The following is a 15,672-nucleotide window of genomic DNA, read 5'->3' on the forward strand; positions in this document are numbered from 1 at the left end:
ACTCTCGCCTCTGCCCTTGAGAGCGAGCTCCACACGGTGGCGCTGACACTTGCAACTAACCCGCTCAACCAAAGGCGAAAACCCAGAATCTAGAGAGTGCCGAATTAAAACCGGTTATAACCGCGAACCGGTTTTGAGAAAATCAAACCGGTTTGAATTAGGCTTGCAACGCGAAAAGCAATTACCTCCAAACAACCCTCGCGATTAATTGTCAACGATTGATCGCGATTAGATAGACCAATGGACGTAAAAACAAATTATGCTGTATATAAAATAATATAGTCTTTGGGTATTGCGGTAAAGTCACGTAGATAGAAAAATAAAAATATAATTTAATGTAGCGGCCTCTAGTGGCAATTGGAGATCATGTAATCATGATACAAGTTTTTGGGTTATACTCTTTAGTTTTTTCGGTAAAGTCACGTAGGTGACCAACTACATTTAGTTGTTTTATTTTATTTTGCAATCACGAAAACTTCAAATCTTTTTGGGTTATGTCGCGTAAATATATATGTGTCGTTAAACCCGCCACCACCCGACATAGCCAATTTGGGTGGTGGTGGTGGGTTTAACGACACATTTTAATTCACGCGATCTAACCCAACGACATCTACTACGAATAATATCGGTCGCGAAAGCCTACGTGCTAATCGCGTAACCAGTTATAATAAAGTTACACGAAAATAAATCGATTCTAACTCGCATGATCCCAAGCATGTACCGCGAGCTTCACCAATCGACGTTATTAAACATCGCTGGATGGATGAACGAACGAACGGGAGGATGAATGTTCCCCCCCCATATACCCAGCTATGATGTACCCGCAGACGTGAGCTGTGTCAGGCACCCAAACCCCCCCCACACACACCCGCCACACACTTTTCCGCGTGTTTCTAAATTTAAAAGGACCGCCAGGGAAACGTCGCCCACGCAGATTTCGCGTCCAGGCACTGAACCGCGTCGAACTGCAACATGCGAGCAGGCAGAGAAGTTATATTGAAGAAGAAGGGGCGATCTTGGCTTGTTGGACACGTTTTACCATTTGTGTAGAACTTTGGGGAAAAGTTTAATGCTTGGGTCTAATTTTGATTAAAAGCTTTTGTGACTGCAGGGAATTCATATTCTTGGTTCTTTCGGTAAAGTCACGTAGAAGAGAAATAATAAAATATTAAAATAAAAAATTAAAATTCTCACGACGTTTCGACTGCAACACAAGCAGTCATCATCAGGTGTGAAATCCACAGAAATAAAATTTTCATAAACTTTGTTTTTAAATAAGTGATATGCTTGTTTGGAACGTCGCTTGTATATATTTTCGATTTCGGGCAATGCCACTGCTAAATGTGCTCTGTTAGCTGGCTGACAAGCCCAGAGGGAGCGGTGGCACGGTGGTTAAGCGCACTGCGCTAAATAAAGTGAATGAACATCTGAAAACCGCTCCTGCTCCCCAACTGCGGCCAGCCGACACCGACGGGCGCGATGAAGTATGTCCCCGCGACAAAATGCAAGCAAGCAGAGAACCACGGCGTAGAGAGAAGACCAAAAAAACACAAAATTAACGCCATCAGCTAGCAGTGGATTGACGAAACGCGCTGGGGTCTGTTGGCGTTCATCTCGCGAGGGTTGGAGCACGGAACGCCAAGCGATTTGGTTACAATCCGGCGTGTGTAACGAACTGTATATACTGTTGGAAGGAATGGCATGGAGATTGGACCCATGCCAATATGATGAATTCCTCCGTGACCCCCACCTCCCTCTCTCTCCCTATTCACGTACAACTATTCACCGTTCCCTCGGCTATTCGATGATATTCAAGAATAGATCGGTTCATTGAATTGCTTCGTTTGTGCATTTCGTTTGCATTGGGGGTTCCCCCCGCCCCCCAAATCCGCGCAAGTCTCATTTCGTCGTAGTTTGTAGCCTAAAAAAATCGTAACTCACGAAGTCAAAAATTTGCCGTTAAAAAAAAAATCCCAACTGCTTCGATGCCCCTCATTGATCGCCTCTTAATCGATGAGTCCCATCATCGTTCGTCAGCATCATAGCACATGCATCGTGAAGAGTTGCTAATCCCCATGAAGTTTACGCGCCGGCTTACACAGGCGACGTGCCCCTGCCAAGCGAGCAGTGTACCCAGCTGCTGCAGACTCGGCGAGCACGCGGAGCGCACGTGGATGCCGACGTACGTGCGTGTCGTTGCGTGCGTGCGTGTCGTTGTGTGCGTGCGTGTCGTTGTGTGCGTGTGTGCGTGCGTGTCTTTGTGTGCGTGTTGTTGTGTGCGTGTCGTTGTGTGCGTGCGTGTCTTTGTGTGCGTGCGTGTCGTTGTGTGCGTGTGTGCGTGCGTGTCTTTGTGTGCGTGCGTGTTGTTGTGTGCGTGTCGTTGTGTGCGTGCGTGTCGTTGTGTGCGTGCGTGTCGTTGTGTGCGTGCGTGTCTTTGTGTGCGTGTGTGCGTGCGTGTCTTTGTGTGCGTGTTGTTGTGTGCGTGTCGTTGTGTGCGTGCGTGTCTTTGTGTGCGTGGGTGTCGTTGTGTGTGTGTGTGCGTGCGTGTCTTTGTGTGCGTGTTGTTGTGTGCGTGTCGTTGTGTGCGTGCGTGTCTTTGTGTGCGTGTTGTTGTGTGCGTGTCGTTGTGTGCGTGCGTGTCGTTGTGTGCGTGCGTGTCTTTGTGTGCGTGTGTGCGTGCGTGTCTTTGTGTGCGTGTTGTTGTGTGCGTGTCATTGTGTGCGTGCGTGTCTTTGTGTGCGTGCGTGTCTGTGTGTGCGTGCGTGTGCGTGTCTGTGTGTGCGTGCGTGTTTTTGTGTGCGTGCGTGTCTTTGTGTGCGTGCGTGTGTCTTTGTGTGCGTGTCTTTGTGTGTGTGCGTGTCTTTGTGTGCGTGGGTCTTTGTGTGTGTGCGTGTCTTTGTGTGTGTGTGTGTGCGTGTGTGTGCGTGTCTTTGTGTGTGTGCGTGCGTGCGCGTGCGTGTCTTTGTGTGTGTGTGTGTACGTGTGCGCGTCTTTGTGTGCCTGTGTGTACGTGCGTGTCTTTATGTACGTGTGCGAGAGTGTTTTTGTGTGTACGTGCGCGTCTTTGCGTGGGCGCGTGCATATATGCGCGTTTGCAAATGTACAATTTGAGTACACCTAGCCTGGCACAATTGCTGTCGTGACGTCACGGCCACGTGGCGGCGACTAGCGCACGTGTGTGTGCAGCTTGTGCGTGCGTGTGTGTACAGCTTGTGCGTGCGTGTGTGTGTGCGTGTGTGCGCACGTGTGTGTGTACAGCTTGTGTGTGCACGCACGTGTGTGTGCGCGCGCACGTGTGTGTGTTTGCACGTGTGTATGTACAGCGTGTATGTACAGCTTGTGTGTGTCTGTGCGCGCACGTGTGTGTGTGCGCGCACGTGTGTGTACAGCTGTGTGTGTGTGTACAGCTTGTGCGTGCGTGTCTTTTTTTCCCTTCCCGGCGCGCCGTTGCGGGCGAAAGGCACGCGGCGCAGTGTGGATGGTTATGGGGGGGGTGGTTGGGGCTTAGTGGGGGGGGGGGCTGGGTGTGGGGGGGCGACTGGGTGTGGGGGGGCGACTGGGTGGGGGGGCTGGGTGTGGGGGAGGCTGGGTGTGGGGGGGGGACTGGGTGTGGGGGGGAGACTGGGTGGGGGGGAGACTGGGTGTGGGGGGGGACTGAGTGGGGGGAGACTGGGTGTGGGGGGGAGACTGGGTGTGGGGTAGGGGGGTAGACTGAGTGTGGGGGGGGGGCTGGGTGTGGGGGGGGACTGGGTGTGGGCTGAGTGGGGGGGGAGACTGGGTGTGGGGGGGGCTGTGATGCAGCCGGGTCCGACTTCACCTTCCATTACCTCCTCCTCCCCCCACCACCTCCCCGTGACCCCTGCCCCCATGCGGAGGGGCGGGGGGGGGCACCGCGTGGTTCTGCCTCCGGTCCCATTGGCTACAACTCGCCCCGACCATTACGTCACAGCGTGCCAACAACGCGTCACGTTGTCTCGGGGGTCGGTGGGGAGGGGAAGCTGTGGAGTTGGGGGGGGCTAGAAGACGGTGGGGGGAGGGGGGTAGATGGAGGACGGGAGGGAGTGATGGAGGAAAGCAGCAGCGCTCATTGTCTGGCTAGGTTAGAAGAGAGAGGGGTGGTTGTGAGCGGTGGAGATGTGACAGCCGTCACGAGGGGAATGGAGGGGAGTCGTGTCTGTGTGGGGGGGGGGGCAGTGATGCTGGCTGGGTTGGCTGGGCCTGGCTGGGGGTGTGGGTGGGTGGTTGGTAAGAGAGGGGAGAGACTGAGATTGGGGCGGAGGATCGGGAGACAAGTGGTCGGGGTTGGGGTAGAGCCGAAAGCCGTAAGGCGGAATCCCGGAATGGATCATCCCGTTGGCGTCACGCCCGATGATGTGGGTGGTGGAGGAGGGAGGGAGGGGTGGTGAGTGGCCGTGCCACGTGCACGCGAACACGTGAAACGCCGTGGCAGAAGCAGCGGCAGCAACAACAACAGCAGCGGCCGAGGAAGCTACCGCAGTCCCGATGTCTGTCTGCTGGCGGGCGATTCGATGAATGAGACGATTTTTCAATTAAGAGTCGTCGCTTGGAAGACTGTAGCGGCCACTCGTGGCTGGGCTTGCACGTGGTCACGAGAAATGGTTTTTACATTAACACGATGAATGGGGATTTATTGGGGGGTTTTTTTTGAAGATCGATGCGTAACGAAAAAACGCGCGGTTCGATTTTCGAGCGGATTTTTTTGTTCGTCAATGTTCCCGTGAATGATGCGGCCGCTAGTGGCTGCAAATGTGTGCACCACACTGAACGCAGCGCATTGATTAACATGATTTACTTTCACTTGAAACATGTTTACGGTGACCAGTCGCAGGCTGGTGGCTTCAAATGTGTCTTTAAATAATTGTCTTTAAATAAGTCGTGCTATATTTACATTTATCCACTCGTCACGCGATTCCCCACGTCCAATTGATAAAAGTTGTGGCAGTGGATTCTAAAACGTATCGAGAGTATACACCATTGGAACCTCCTTTGCCAGTAGCAAAATATGATAATAGTTTTTTTACCCTTTTATCTGGCAACAAAACTGACACCTTTTTTACAAGAAGTCACAATACCTGCAGTCGGAATGCAAACAAAAAACATAACTGATAATGTATGCACTATCTTTGAGTTGTGCGCCTTTTGGCGTCATCTGGTCCAACACCATGTGAGACTCGGCTCTAAAGAAAGCTGTCTCGGGTGTGGACCAATCAATTTCAAGGACAGTGCGTACATTATCAGAGTTGTGTTTTTTTGCATTCCGACTGCAGGTATTGTGGTCAATGCAAACATGACTCCTTGTAAAAAGGTGTCAGTTTTGTCGCCAGATAAAAGGGTTAAAAATCCATTATCATATCGAGAGTTTGTTCATAATTCATAAGAACCAGGCGAGGGGTTTTCTAACACCAAACATAACATTTACATCACTTTAAAAAGTTCACCAGTGTCGTAGGGGTGCCAGCGAGTCGGGTTTGCCATCTGTCAAGAGCTTGACACACGCCGAGAGGGGAATCGTGGTGGCGCGCATTGGTTAGGGACACCACGCCATGAACCTGAAACACTTGAGTTCGATTCCCAGCCACGGCTAACATCGGTAACGGAGTGACATCAAAACCCGCTCCCGTTCCTCATCTGCATCGCCCAGCGTGGTGAAATATGGTGAAATCTAGCATCTACGACCAAAACGGCTGTACATGCACACAAACTAGGACGTTTGTACCGTTGTTAAGAATCCACCACCGTGCAAAATGACTCGGTTCCTTAAGGCAGCAGTAAATAAGCCTTGCACCAAGGCATCGCCCTCAATAATGAGTAACTCGGCAGAGGTAACGTTACGCTCTCAACGCGCACCAGACCGCTTCTACGTGCGCGCGTGTCCGGACTTGTTTTTTGGCAACACGCGGGGCCAAGTAGGCGTTAGCTCTTTGCTCATGGCTGATTCAGTTCTACAGAAAGTATATAATTAATAATAACAACAATCTACAGTCATGGTATCAATCCGATAGTGGATGAAGCCACCCCCCCCCCACACTCCACCCCCACCACGCTTTGTTGGTTATTTGATCATACTTCACGCTGGTTTAGTGCTGCGTGTTGTCCCAGAGTCAGTTCAGATGTCACTTTGCCGAAGCGGTGGTCGGGTTTGCTGGGTTTCATAGCGCAGCGTGCTACAGCTACTGTCGGAGCACTCGACAGCTCCACATCCCGTTATAATCCTCACAATAATAATAATACTACTCTATGAGACATCTCCTTTACCAGTGGCAAAATATAGTAATAGGTTTTTACCCTTTCAACTGGTACAAAAACTGACACCTTTATACAAGGCATCATGTTTGCAATAACCACAACACAAGCAGTCAAAATGTAAACAAAAAGAAACAACTCTGATGAGTCAACACCAATGGAGACTAGGCTCTAAGAAAAGCTGTCTCGGGTGTGGACCAATCAACTTCAAGGACAGTGCATATCATTATCATCATCAGAGTTGTTTCTTTTTGTTTGCATTTTGACTGCTTGTGTTGGGGTTATTGCAAACATGATGCCTTGTATAAAGGTGTCAGTTTTTGTACCAGTTGAAAGGGTAAACACCTATTACTATAATAATAATACTGTCATGCAATTGTCATGAGCTTATCCAGGAAACCCTGACGAGATGGCCAAGTGACGGCAGTCCGACAAATGATCGATGATGTCGGTCCGTATAGCTTAGAATGTCACCCGCACCATTCAATGTGTGTGTGACGACGCCAAAGCACTCGTCGTCAATGGAAGTGGCCCAGAATTCAGACGTGGCAGGGACCGTCTTGAAAACTCAGCACGCGACTCGGCGAGGCTCGTCTGGGTAAATACCGCCACACGAATTGGGGGCAAACATGCCACAGTTAGCAGGATTCTGTTGCTGAAAGTAACATTGAGATGCGTGAGACTCAAGATTTTCCGGAGTAAATAAAGAACATCATCATCATCATCTTGGGTCTTTTGGTAAAGTCACGGAGATAGGTTCAAATAACCTCTTCAAAGAACATATCTACGTCATCAGGATATGACGATGGCTTTTGTTGCGATCGAAACATAGTCGGTTTTTGTTATTTTCTTTGAACCTATCTTCGCGACTTTACCGAAAGACCCAAGCATATGAATTCCTGCAGTCACGAAAGCTTTCATTCAACATCATCAGCATGCGGTAGTAGCAGTCAACGTGACACTTTTTTACTGATTGGCCGTGTCGGGTGGTGGAGGGTTACGACACATTTATAAATAACGCGATCTAAACCCAAAAACGTTGATTATGATTATGAGCAGTATTATTATTGTTATCATCTGCTGGCGATGATGCGATGCGGAGGTGATCGATCCGGTCGTTCTTCACCACCCTTCACTTCAACACAATCCCGTTTCCGGGGTTTGCGAATCGCCACGTGGAACCGACTCGCACGCGCGATTATCGTGGCCACGGTGGCAAATCTCGCAACAGTGGCACGTGGGGGAGCGACGTGGGGCCGAGCACATGGCGAGATCTGCAGGGGGTTGTGTTGATAGCAGAGGGAGGGATGGTGCGAGAGAGGGATGCAGAGACGCAGGGTGGATATTGGAAGGGGGGGTGGAGGAGATAGTTGGATCGAGGAAGAGATGGATGGAGACAGAGAGGGATGGAGATAGGGAGGGAGAGCCGGGGGGGGGGAGATGCACGTAGTAGGACCGGTTGGGGGTGAGGGGGTGAGTTTCGTGTTTGCTTTTGTTGGGTTGAGAAGGGTGGGGAGTTGCGTGCAGTCGAGGAGGGGGAGGGGAGGAGGCTCGAGGCGGGGCTGAACCCAGACTGGATCCGCGTGCGCGCTCAGTCACCGAGTGAGTGAGGAGTGCGTAGCTGTGGTGGTGGCGGTGTGTGTGCGTGCGTACATTGCACCCGGAGACACGGCCACACAGAGACACCGACAGGGAGCCCTCCCTCCCCTTCCTGCTCGCACCTCCCTGCCGCCGCCGGCACAAAAACGGTGGCTTGCTCGCTCTGCTTTGTCCCTCGCAACCCCCCCCCACCCTGTCCTCCCATCGCCACGTCTCTCCTGCGCTCTCCGCTTCGCTCGTTCGTCAGCAGCGCCTCGTCACATTCTCGCCTCTACCCACCCCGTCTGCCCCGGGGCTAGTCACGCACCGGGAAACATCCCCATCGCATCGTTCATCCTCCACGTCCACGCGCGCCGCCAGTGTTGTGGTTGTGTGCTTGGTGAGCGCCACAGCTCCATTCATCCTCCTCCTTCCACCGTCTCGGCTCCCAGACGCGAGATGGGAATCGAGACACTCCTCGAAGCAGCGCGCTACGTGGAGTGGCAAGCGCAGCGGCGATCCAGAGGTGAGCGACGTGGTGGCTATGGCTTGACCACCGCTCACACTCACGCACCGCTCACACTCACGCACCGCTCATCCGACGCATGCACTCACTGAACGGCACACGCGACAACACGTTCCACCCCGCACGCCAACTTACTCACCCAAGACAAAAGCAAAGATCCCCCGTGTAGCCTCCTAAAGGCCGTTGGAGCAATCGTGAAGAAAAAGCCGGTGCCAGCACACGAGGGGCGGTTTGCGTAACCGGCACCACGCTCTGCCTCCATTGTCTCAACACCGCTGACGTTTACGCACAGTACTACGTACTCATTCAAGGCCGAGTCGACCTTAGGGAGGCCCGGGACAGGTTGAGATGTTCGTCGCCGATGTTAGCCGCTGAGCGGGTCTCGAACTCGGGTGGCAGGGGTTCGCGGCGCAGTGCGCTAACCCCGTAGGTAAACTCACACCCGCAGAATGCCGGCAGGGCAAAAAGACACAATGCCCTACAAAGCATCGGTGACCACACGTGGTCTCGTGACGCCATGCGGTATTGTTGCCCACATCCCACGGATGAAGGCACATTGTCACCGTGTCGGCCATGGGGAGGATTGTTTGACTATACTTCTCCACGCTGGTCAATGCGGGTGATCGGAAGGGGCTTTGTTTGGGCGGGCGGGCGGGGGGGGCTAAGTACAGACAGCCGTGGCCGGAAATCGAACTTGGGCTGTCTGGGTTCATAACGCGCTGCACCAGTCGCCGCACGACAGCTCCCCGCACGCACCTGCGATAATCTGTGTATCGTGTGCACGCAGTGTCGGTGACACAAAGGAAATGATGAATTCACCGTTACACCACTGCGTTTTGAGTCACTCCGGTGTCACGACACCGCGGGAACGCACGCAGACACTCGTCCAAGCCGCGTACAGGCACACACCCACGCTCACGCACACACACAGAGACACACACACACACACAGACACACACGCAGAGACACTCACGCACACACACACACAGACACGCACACATCCACGCACACAGAGACACGCGTACAGGCACACACACACCCACGCGCACACGCGCACACACACACAGAGACACACAGAGACACGCGCACACACACACAGAGACACACACGCACACACACACACAGAGACACGTGTACAGACACGTCGCGGCCCACAACACGCAGCAGTGACACCCCCTTTTCCGAGCCGTGTCACCGACGCCAGCGGACAGCTTTATATATCCGCACCGCGGGAGCACACGATCTGGAAACCAAAACGCAGCAAGCGACGGCTACGATGCGCGTCCCAGGCTCAAGTGCGGCAAAGCCTTCGTGGCACACTGTGTCCCGAGCAACTTCAAACGTGCTAACGATGGCACCCCCCCCCCCTGCCAACCTTCCTCCTCCATCACCATCAACTCCACACTTTTCCCTACCCTCCCACTCATAGCGATCACTCAGTGGGGGGGGGGCTATGAGGAAGTGCACGGGAAACGAGTGCGCAAGTCTGAATTTGACGGCCGTCCGTTCGCTCACGTGATGAAATTGTTCGCTCGATATTTTTTGCGGAACGCCGCTGGTACGCGGACCGGCTCACAGAGCCACGGTGGATTCTTAAACGTAGTTAAAAAGGCACTGACCACTCGAGTTAAAAACAAGGTTCACCCATCCAACATACGGTGAACCCAATGTCCCTGCGTAGGTTACCGCGGTATCGCAAGGGCAAAACTTCGGCGCGGAGGTGGGGGGGGTGGTGGTGGTGGTGGGGGTGGACGTGTGGTGCCAAACGAATTCCACCGGAATAGGTTTCCGGACCTGTCCCCTGCTGACATGAAGCCCCTTGTTGACGCCGATCTGCCCTGGTGAGCGCTGTGCTCAAATAGCACCGGGCCCATCCTCGTTTGAGAAGCGTGAGCTGGCTCACCGGGATTACGAAAAACTGGGGTCGAAAACAAAAGTACCGTCCAGCAGCAAAGGGGCCCAAGAAAAATAAAACCCCATTCCAAGCAGAACGTGGAATCGTCGTTCGCTGGTGGGGGGTGCTTATGACCGGTACACAAAGACAAAAGAACCCCCCGTGTAGCCTTTAATAGACTGTTGGGGCAAGTGCTGTTAGCGAGCACCTATGAAAGGCCGGCACGGCACACGAGGGGGTGAGTGGCCATCACCACCCTGGGCCGCCTTTGTCTCCCAAAATTGGAGACGTTTCCACGTCGTACCAGGTGGTGCTGGTTTGAGGCTGAGTCGACCTAGGGGAGGCCCGGCACGGGCTCAAATATTCGACACCGATGTTGGTCGTGAGCGGGTCTCACAACTCGGTGTCGCCGGTTTCGTAGCGCAGTGCGGCGCTAACCACTGCGCCACCGCTCCCCTTGAGCAGTGTACGCGACCCCAGTACACACACACACGTGGACCTCCTGTCACGCGGTTCTATAATTGTCCGGTGGGGTCTTCTTGTTGCTGCTGCTACTCTTTTTGTTGTTGTTGTTGTGTCAACAAATACGCTAGCCATCGTTTCGCCACGTGACTTCTTTTGTCTATGTTTGTGGTGTACGGCAGATTCCGTAGCGTGTTCTGCGTACGACCGACAGAGCGGAGTTGTGAACGGGTTGGCTGTTTAGGGTGCGTGTGTGTACATAGGTGCTCGCTAACAGCACTTGCCAGCCTCTGTGCATGTGATACACGGGTGGATATTTGCACGTGGAGCGGGAGGGTCAACGGTTCAGCGCACTGCGCTACGAACCCGGCGACCCGAGTTCGATTCCCCGCTCGCGACGAACATCGGTGTCAAATAATCGAGTCCGTGCCGGGCCTCCCCTAGGTCGACTCAGCCTTATATGAGTAGAGTGCCTGGTGCAGTGTACAAACATCGGAATTGGGAAGACAAAGGCGGCGTGGTGCTTGCCCCCCCCCAGCTGGTGTCGGCCTTTAAAGATGATGTGCTCGCTGACACCACTATACGGGACATCTTTGTGTGCGCGCGCACGTGTGTTTACACGTGTGTGTTCGCACGTGTGTTCGCGCGTGTGCACATTTGGCTAAGCGCACTGCGCTACCAACTCGTCGGCCCCTTCTTGGATCGCTTCCCCAGCGACGCACAATCACCCGCATTGTCCACCGCCGACCTTACCGGGACCGCATTTGAACCTGGCTCGCTCTCAAAACGCGAGTGGCGCGGATGGTTTTGTGGCGGTAGCGCTGTTAAAAGCCCCCCATAGCCTTATGAGTGGTTAGCGAACAGGGGCGGGCTGGCTGGCTGGCTGCCTGGCGGGTGGGGAGTGACAAAGGCGGCTGGCTGCTCTTGGCGGGGCGTGGTAGGCAGACCCCGCGCCAAGCTACTGCCACGTGGTCGCTACCACCGCCGCCACGCACCTCGAGCAGACCAGGCGAGCCTCAAAGGGCTTTGTGTCTTGATTTTGTGTCTTGATGCGTCTTGAGTTTCTGTGCCGCTGGGTGGGTGCGCCCGGTCTGTTGAAGGGGGCTTGCTTGCCTGTGCTTCTGTGGCCCCATTGTCCGAAACGTCGCCTATTATACACTTTGTACTTTTAAAGGCGGTGTTCTCGATTAGTTTTTTTACTTATAGGGGCTCAACCCGTTTCTGATAAAGATTCACGTGGAACACTCGAATCGGGCGTAAGCATCTTTGGGTGTTCGTCGATTAATAATCGATTAATAATAATGCCTTTTAAGGACGCTAATATCGACAAGCAGCGCCAGTGACAACAAGCGGCGCAACAAAGACACTCATCGATTCTCGAATTTGAATCGGGGAGTTCAATCGCGGCAGCGGAATTACCGGAGTGAATCATTACCACCACCCCGACCACCACCTCCCTCCGTCTCACCCCCGACTCGCCATGACGTGTCACCTCGCGATGTCGGGACAGTGGTTCACGGTGTCGTGGTGGTGGTGGTGATGATGGTTCGTGTGCGGTGGTGATAATGGTGATGGTACGTGTGCGGTGGTGATGATGGTGATGGTGCGTGTGCGGTGATGCGACATTGGTGGTGGTAACACGTGGATGGTGGTTAAGGTGTAGATGTGTGGGTGGTGTTGACACGTGGGTAAACATCGCCACTGGGGAGACAAAGGCAGCCGGGGGTGGTGCTTGTCACCCCACCGTGTCGTGTGACGTGCCGGCCTTCATAGGGTGCTACTCGCTAACACCTATGCGGGGGAGGGCTGTCTTTGCCACGTGTTGCGTGTGTAAGTGTTGACACGTGGTTTTACTGGTGATGTTGGAAGTGGTTGGTGGTTGTTGGGTGGTGGTGGTGACACATGAGTGGATTGGTGGTCATGGTGTTGGGCGGATAGTTTGTGTCACGTGGGTGGGTGGTTGGTAGTGGCAGGGTTGTTGTTGTTGGGGGGGGGGTGATGACACGTGGGATGGTGGTGATGGTAGTTGCGACACGTGCGTAGTTTGGTAATAATGATAATAAGTCACGGTGACACGTGTCAAGGTTCTGGCTGTCTCGCACGCACACCCCTCACGCGATAGCCTCCTGGTCTCGAGGTCGTCACGGTCAAGTGGCCCCCCCCAGCAAACAATCTCGAAACTGCGCACTTCCTTAAAGAATGGGGTCGTCCATGGGGGGGGGGGGGCATTAGATACCCTCTTCGTTGTTGTTGTTGTTGTTCTCAGAATATTAATTTACACAGCAGTGTTGTGTAGGCCTATAAAAACGTTCCACAAGTGCTGTACTTAGTAGGGTGGCTTGTACGAGTCTCATCTCTCTCTAATCCTCACGGCTAACACCAGTGGCGAGTATCCGAACGGGTTCTGGGCTACCCCTAGCTCGACTCGGCCTCAAATGAGTACCTGCTGCGCTACTAGGGAGACAAAGGCGGCCGGGCGTGGTTGCTGGCCCCACCCCCCACTACCCTCGTGCACTGTGCCGGCCTTCATAGGTGTTCCAGCTGACAGCACTTGCCCGCAACAATCTGTTGAGGCTATAATTAGGGGGGGGGGGGCTTTGTCTTTGTCTCTAATCCTCCACGTGGCCTCCACGCGCGCGCGTCGTTTCGAGAGATTTGAGAGCCGAACTTTCGTAGTTTGGGGCCCAATCTTCTTTGTTTTTCTCTCCTCCTTCCCCACCCACCCCCCGTGTATTCTTACTGGCGCTGTTTGAAGATCACTCAAGTATTTTCATGAACAAACAGCAACATTTTATTTTACATAATCTTAGTCATACCTCGTTAACGTTTCAACCGCTGATTTTAACCTTGCTGCCCAAACTATCATTATCTCATCATGGATGCTACATTAATTAGCGCTCTATATTACAATACTTTAATAGTTTATTGGGGTCTTTTAACCCCTTGCAAGCGTAACGCACGTTGAGTCGCACGTGACAATGGAAATCGATATTACACTGGTCAACAAAAAACAAATTTCTGGCCTGGACTTTTGCAGCTGTTTTAGACTAATTTCAGGGTGCTGATTCCAAATCTGATCTCAGATTTGCTCTATCACATCTCATTTTTATGCTATCGGCATACCCCATTTTCATTGATTTTACCCGAAATTAACTCTTGTCACTTATGATTGCAAGTTGTTGCGAGTCAGTGACTGCTTTAGTGTTAAAATATGGTGCTGTATTTATAGGATAGTGTGTTTATAATATCATTTTATGTAGATATCCACATTTATTTAATATTTTTCTTCTGCAGTTTTTATTGAAAATGCAATATTTGATATATCAAAAACCTGACGTGATAGACAAAAACTGATGCCAGATTTGGAATCAGCACCCCAAAATTACCTTAAAACCTTATGCCAGAAAAAGTGTGTTGACCAGTGAATTATGCAGTGATATCCCAGATCATCGGTAGGTTCGGCTGTGGTCTAATTGTTATCTGTACACATATACTCAGCACTCCCCTCCCCCACCACCTACCCGTCTAAATAATCTGTGACGACTACGCGATTCGAGTTTGCCTACGTTGAACCCATTAGACATGTCCAGACGTTGCTTGCTGGGGCAATTTATATTAATCCAATAAATGTGCTGCTGATGGACGATAATTGAACACGTCCTTATCTGTGTGTGATTACAAGACGAACTTTCCCCGCGGTTTGTTAAAGCAAGCGTGTGCAATGTTTGTGCCTAATAAGAGGTTTTTGGTTCATGTTTGTGACCAGATTTTGTCCAACTCCATTTGAGGCCCCTAGGTACAACTTTGGGGGGGGGGGGGGTGGTGGGGGTCGGGGGTGCGTCTTACTTTCCGGCACATCTTATATTCCCGAGATTAAGGGCGGGTGGGTGGTGGGTGGTGGTGGTGGTTTTTTTTTATTCTGCGTCGAATCTTATTAATGAACATCAAATTCGATGGATTAATTATCTTTAGGGGCTCAGGGAAGATGTCTCACCGCGCGGTGCCCCCAAATGTCCTCTCATTGGCTGAAGTCGCCAAGGCCGGGGGCCACCGTGAGCCAATGGGAGACGCGCAGATCCCCTTAGCGACAGACGGCCCCGCCCCCCTGCACGCGCCCACGGCTGACTCGACCGACTTGACTCTCCTACTCCTCGTCTACACGTTGGAGGAATTGCACGGAGAGAGTGTGTGTCTGTGTGTGTGTATGTGTCTGTCTGTGTGTATGTGTGTGTGTCTGTGTGTGTATCTGTGTGTGTATGTGTGTATGTGTGTGTCTCTGTGTGTATGTGTGTGTCTGCGTGTGTGTATGTCTGTGTGTGTGTATGTCTGTGTGTGTCTGCGTGTGTATGTGTGTGTGTCTGTGTTTGTGTGTGTTTGTGTGTCTGTGTCTCTGTGTGTGTCTGTGTCTCTGTGTGTCTGTCTGTGTGTCTGTGTCTCTCTGTGTCAATCTGTGTGTGTGTCTGTGTCTCTGTGTGTGTGTGTACGTGTGTGTCAGTGTGTTTGTGTCTCTGTGTGTGTCTCTGTGTGTGTACGTGTGTGTCTCTGTGTGTCTGTGTGTGCGTGCGCGCGAACACACACGCGCGAGCACACACACACACACGCACGTGCTCGCGAGCACGTGCGTGTGTGTGTGGTGCACGTGCTAGTATGGGGGGGGTGGGGTGCATGGGAGAGGCCCTCTTTGTTTTATTTAGCCCGAGCACAGCCGCAGCTATGCGCCCACTGTGCCACGCACGTGTTCACTGCATCCACCACCACCACCAACAACAACCACCACCAACAACAACCACCACAACCACTCGCCCTCCCCAGCCCTGTGTCTGCTCTCAACCCTGGTGGGGTCGATGTTGGTGGTGGGGGGAGATGAGAGAAGGGGGACGGGAGAGACGGAGGCCCCAGAGACAGGAGGGAGGGAGAGGCGGGAGAAAGGGCGGCATGTGGATAGATG

At 52.8% G+C, this 15,672-nt stretch overlaps 1 protein-coding gene across 1 annotated transcript in view; it reads left to right on the forward strand.

The window, feature by feature from the left end:
* The first annotated feature begins 7,843 nt into the window (after nt 1-7,843).
* Nucleotides 7,844-15,672, forward strand: part of LOC144933067 (uncharacterized) — a 60,702-nt gene continuing 52,873 nt past the window's right edge. The window contains exon 1 of the mRNA XM_078857563.1: nt 7,844-8,368. Within this exon, the coding sequence (XP_078713689.1) occupies nt 8,302-8,368 (67 nt within the window). The 5' untranslated portion in view covers nt 7,844-8,301. The remainder of the gene's footprint in view (nt 8,369-15,672) is intronic.

Source organism: Lampetra fluviatilis, chromosome 6 (genome assembly GCF_964198595.1).
Source record: "Lampetra fluviatilis chromosome 6, kcLamFluv1.1, whole genome shotgun sequence".
Classification (NCBI taxonomy): Eukaryota; Metazoa; Chordata; class Hyperoartia; order Petromyzontiformes; family Petromyzontidae; genus Lampetra; species Lampetra fluviatilis.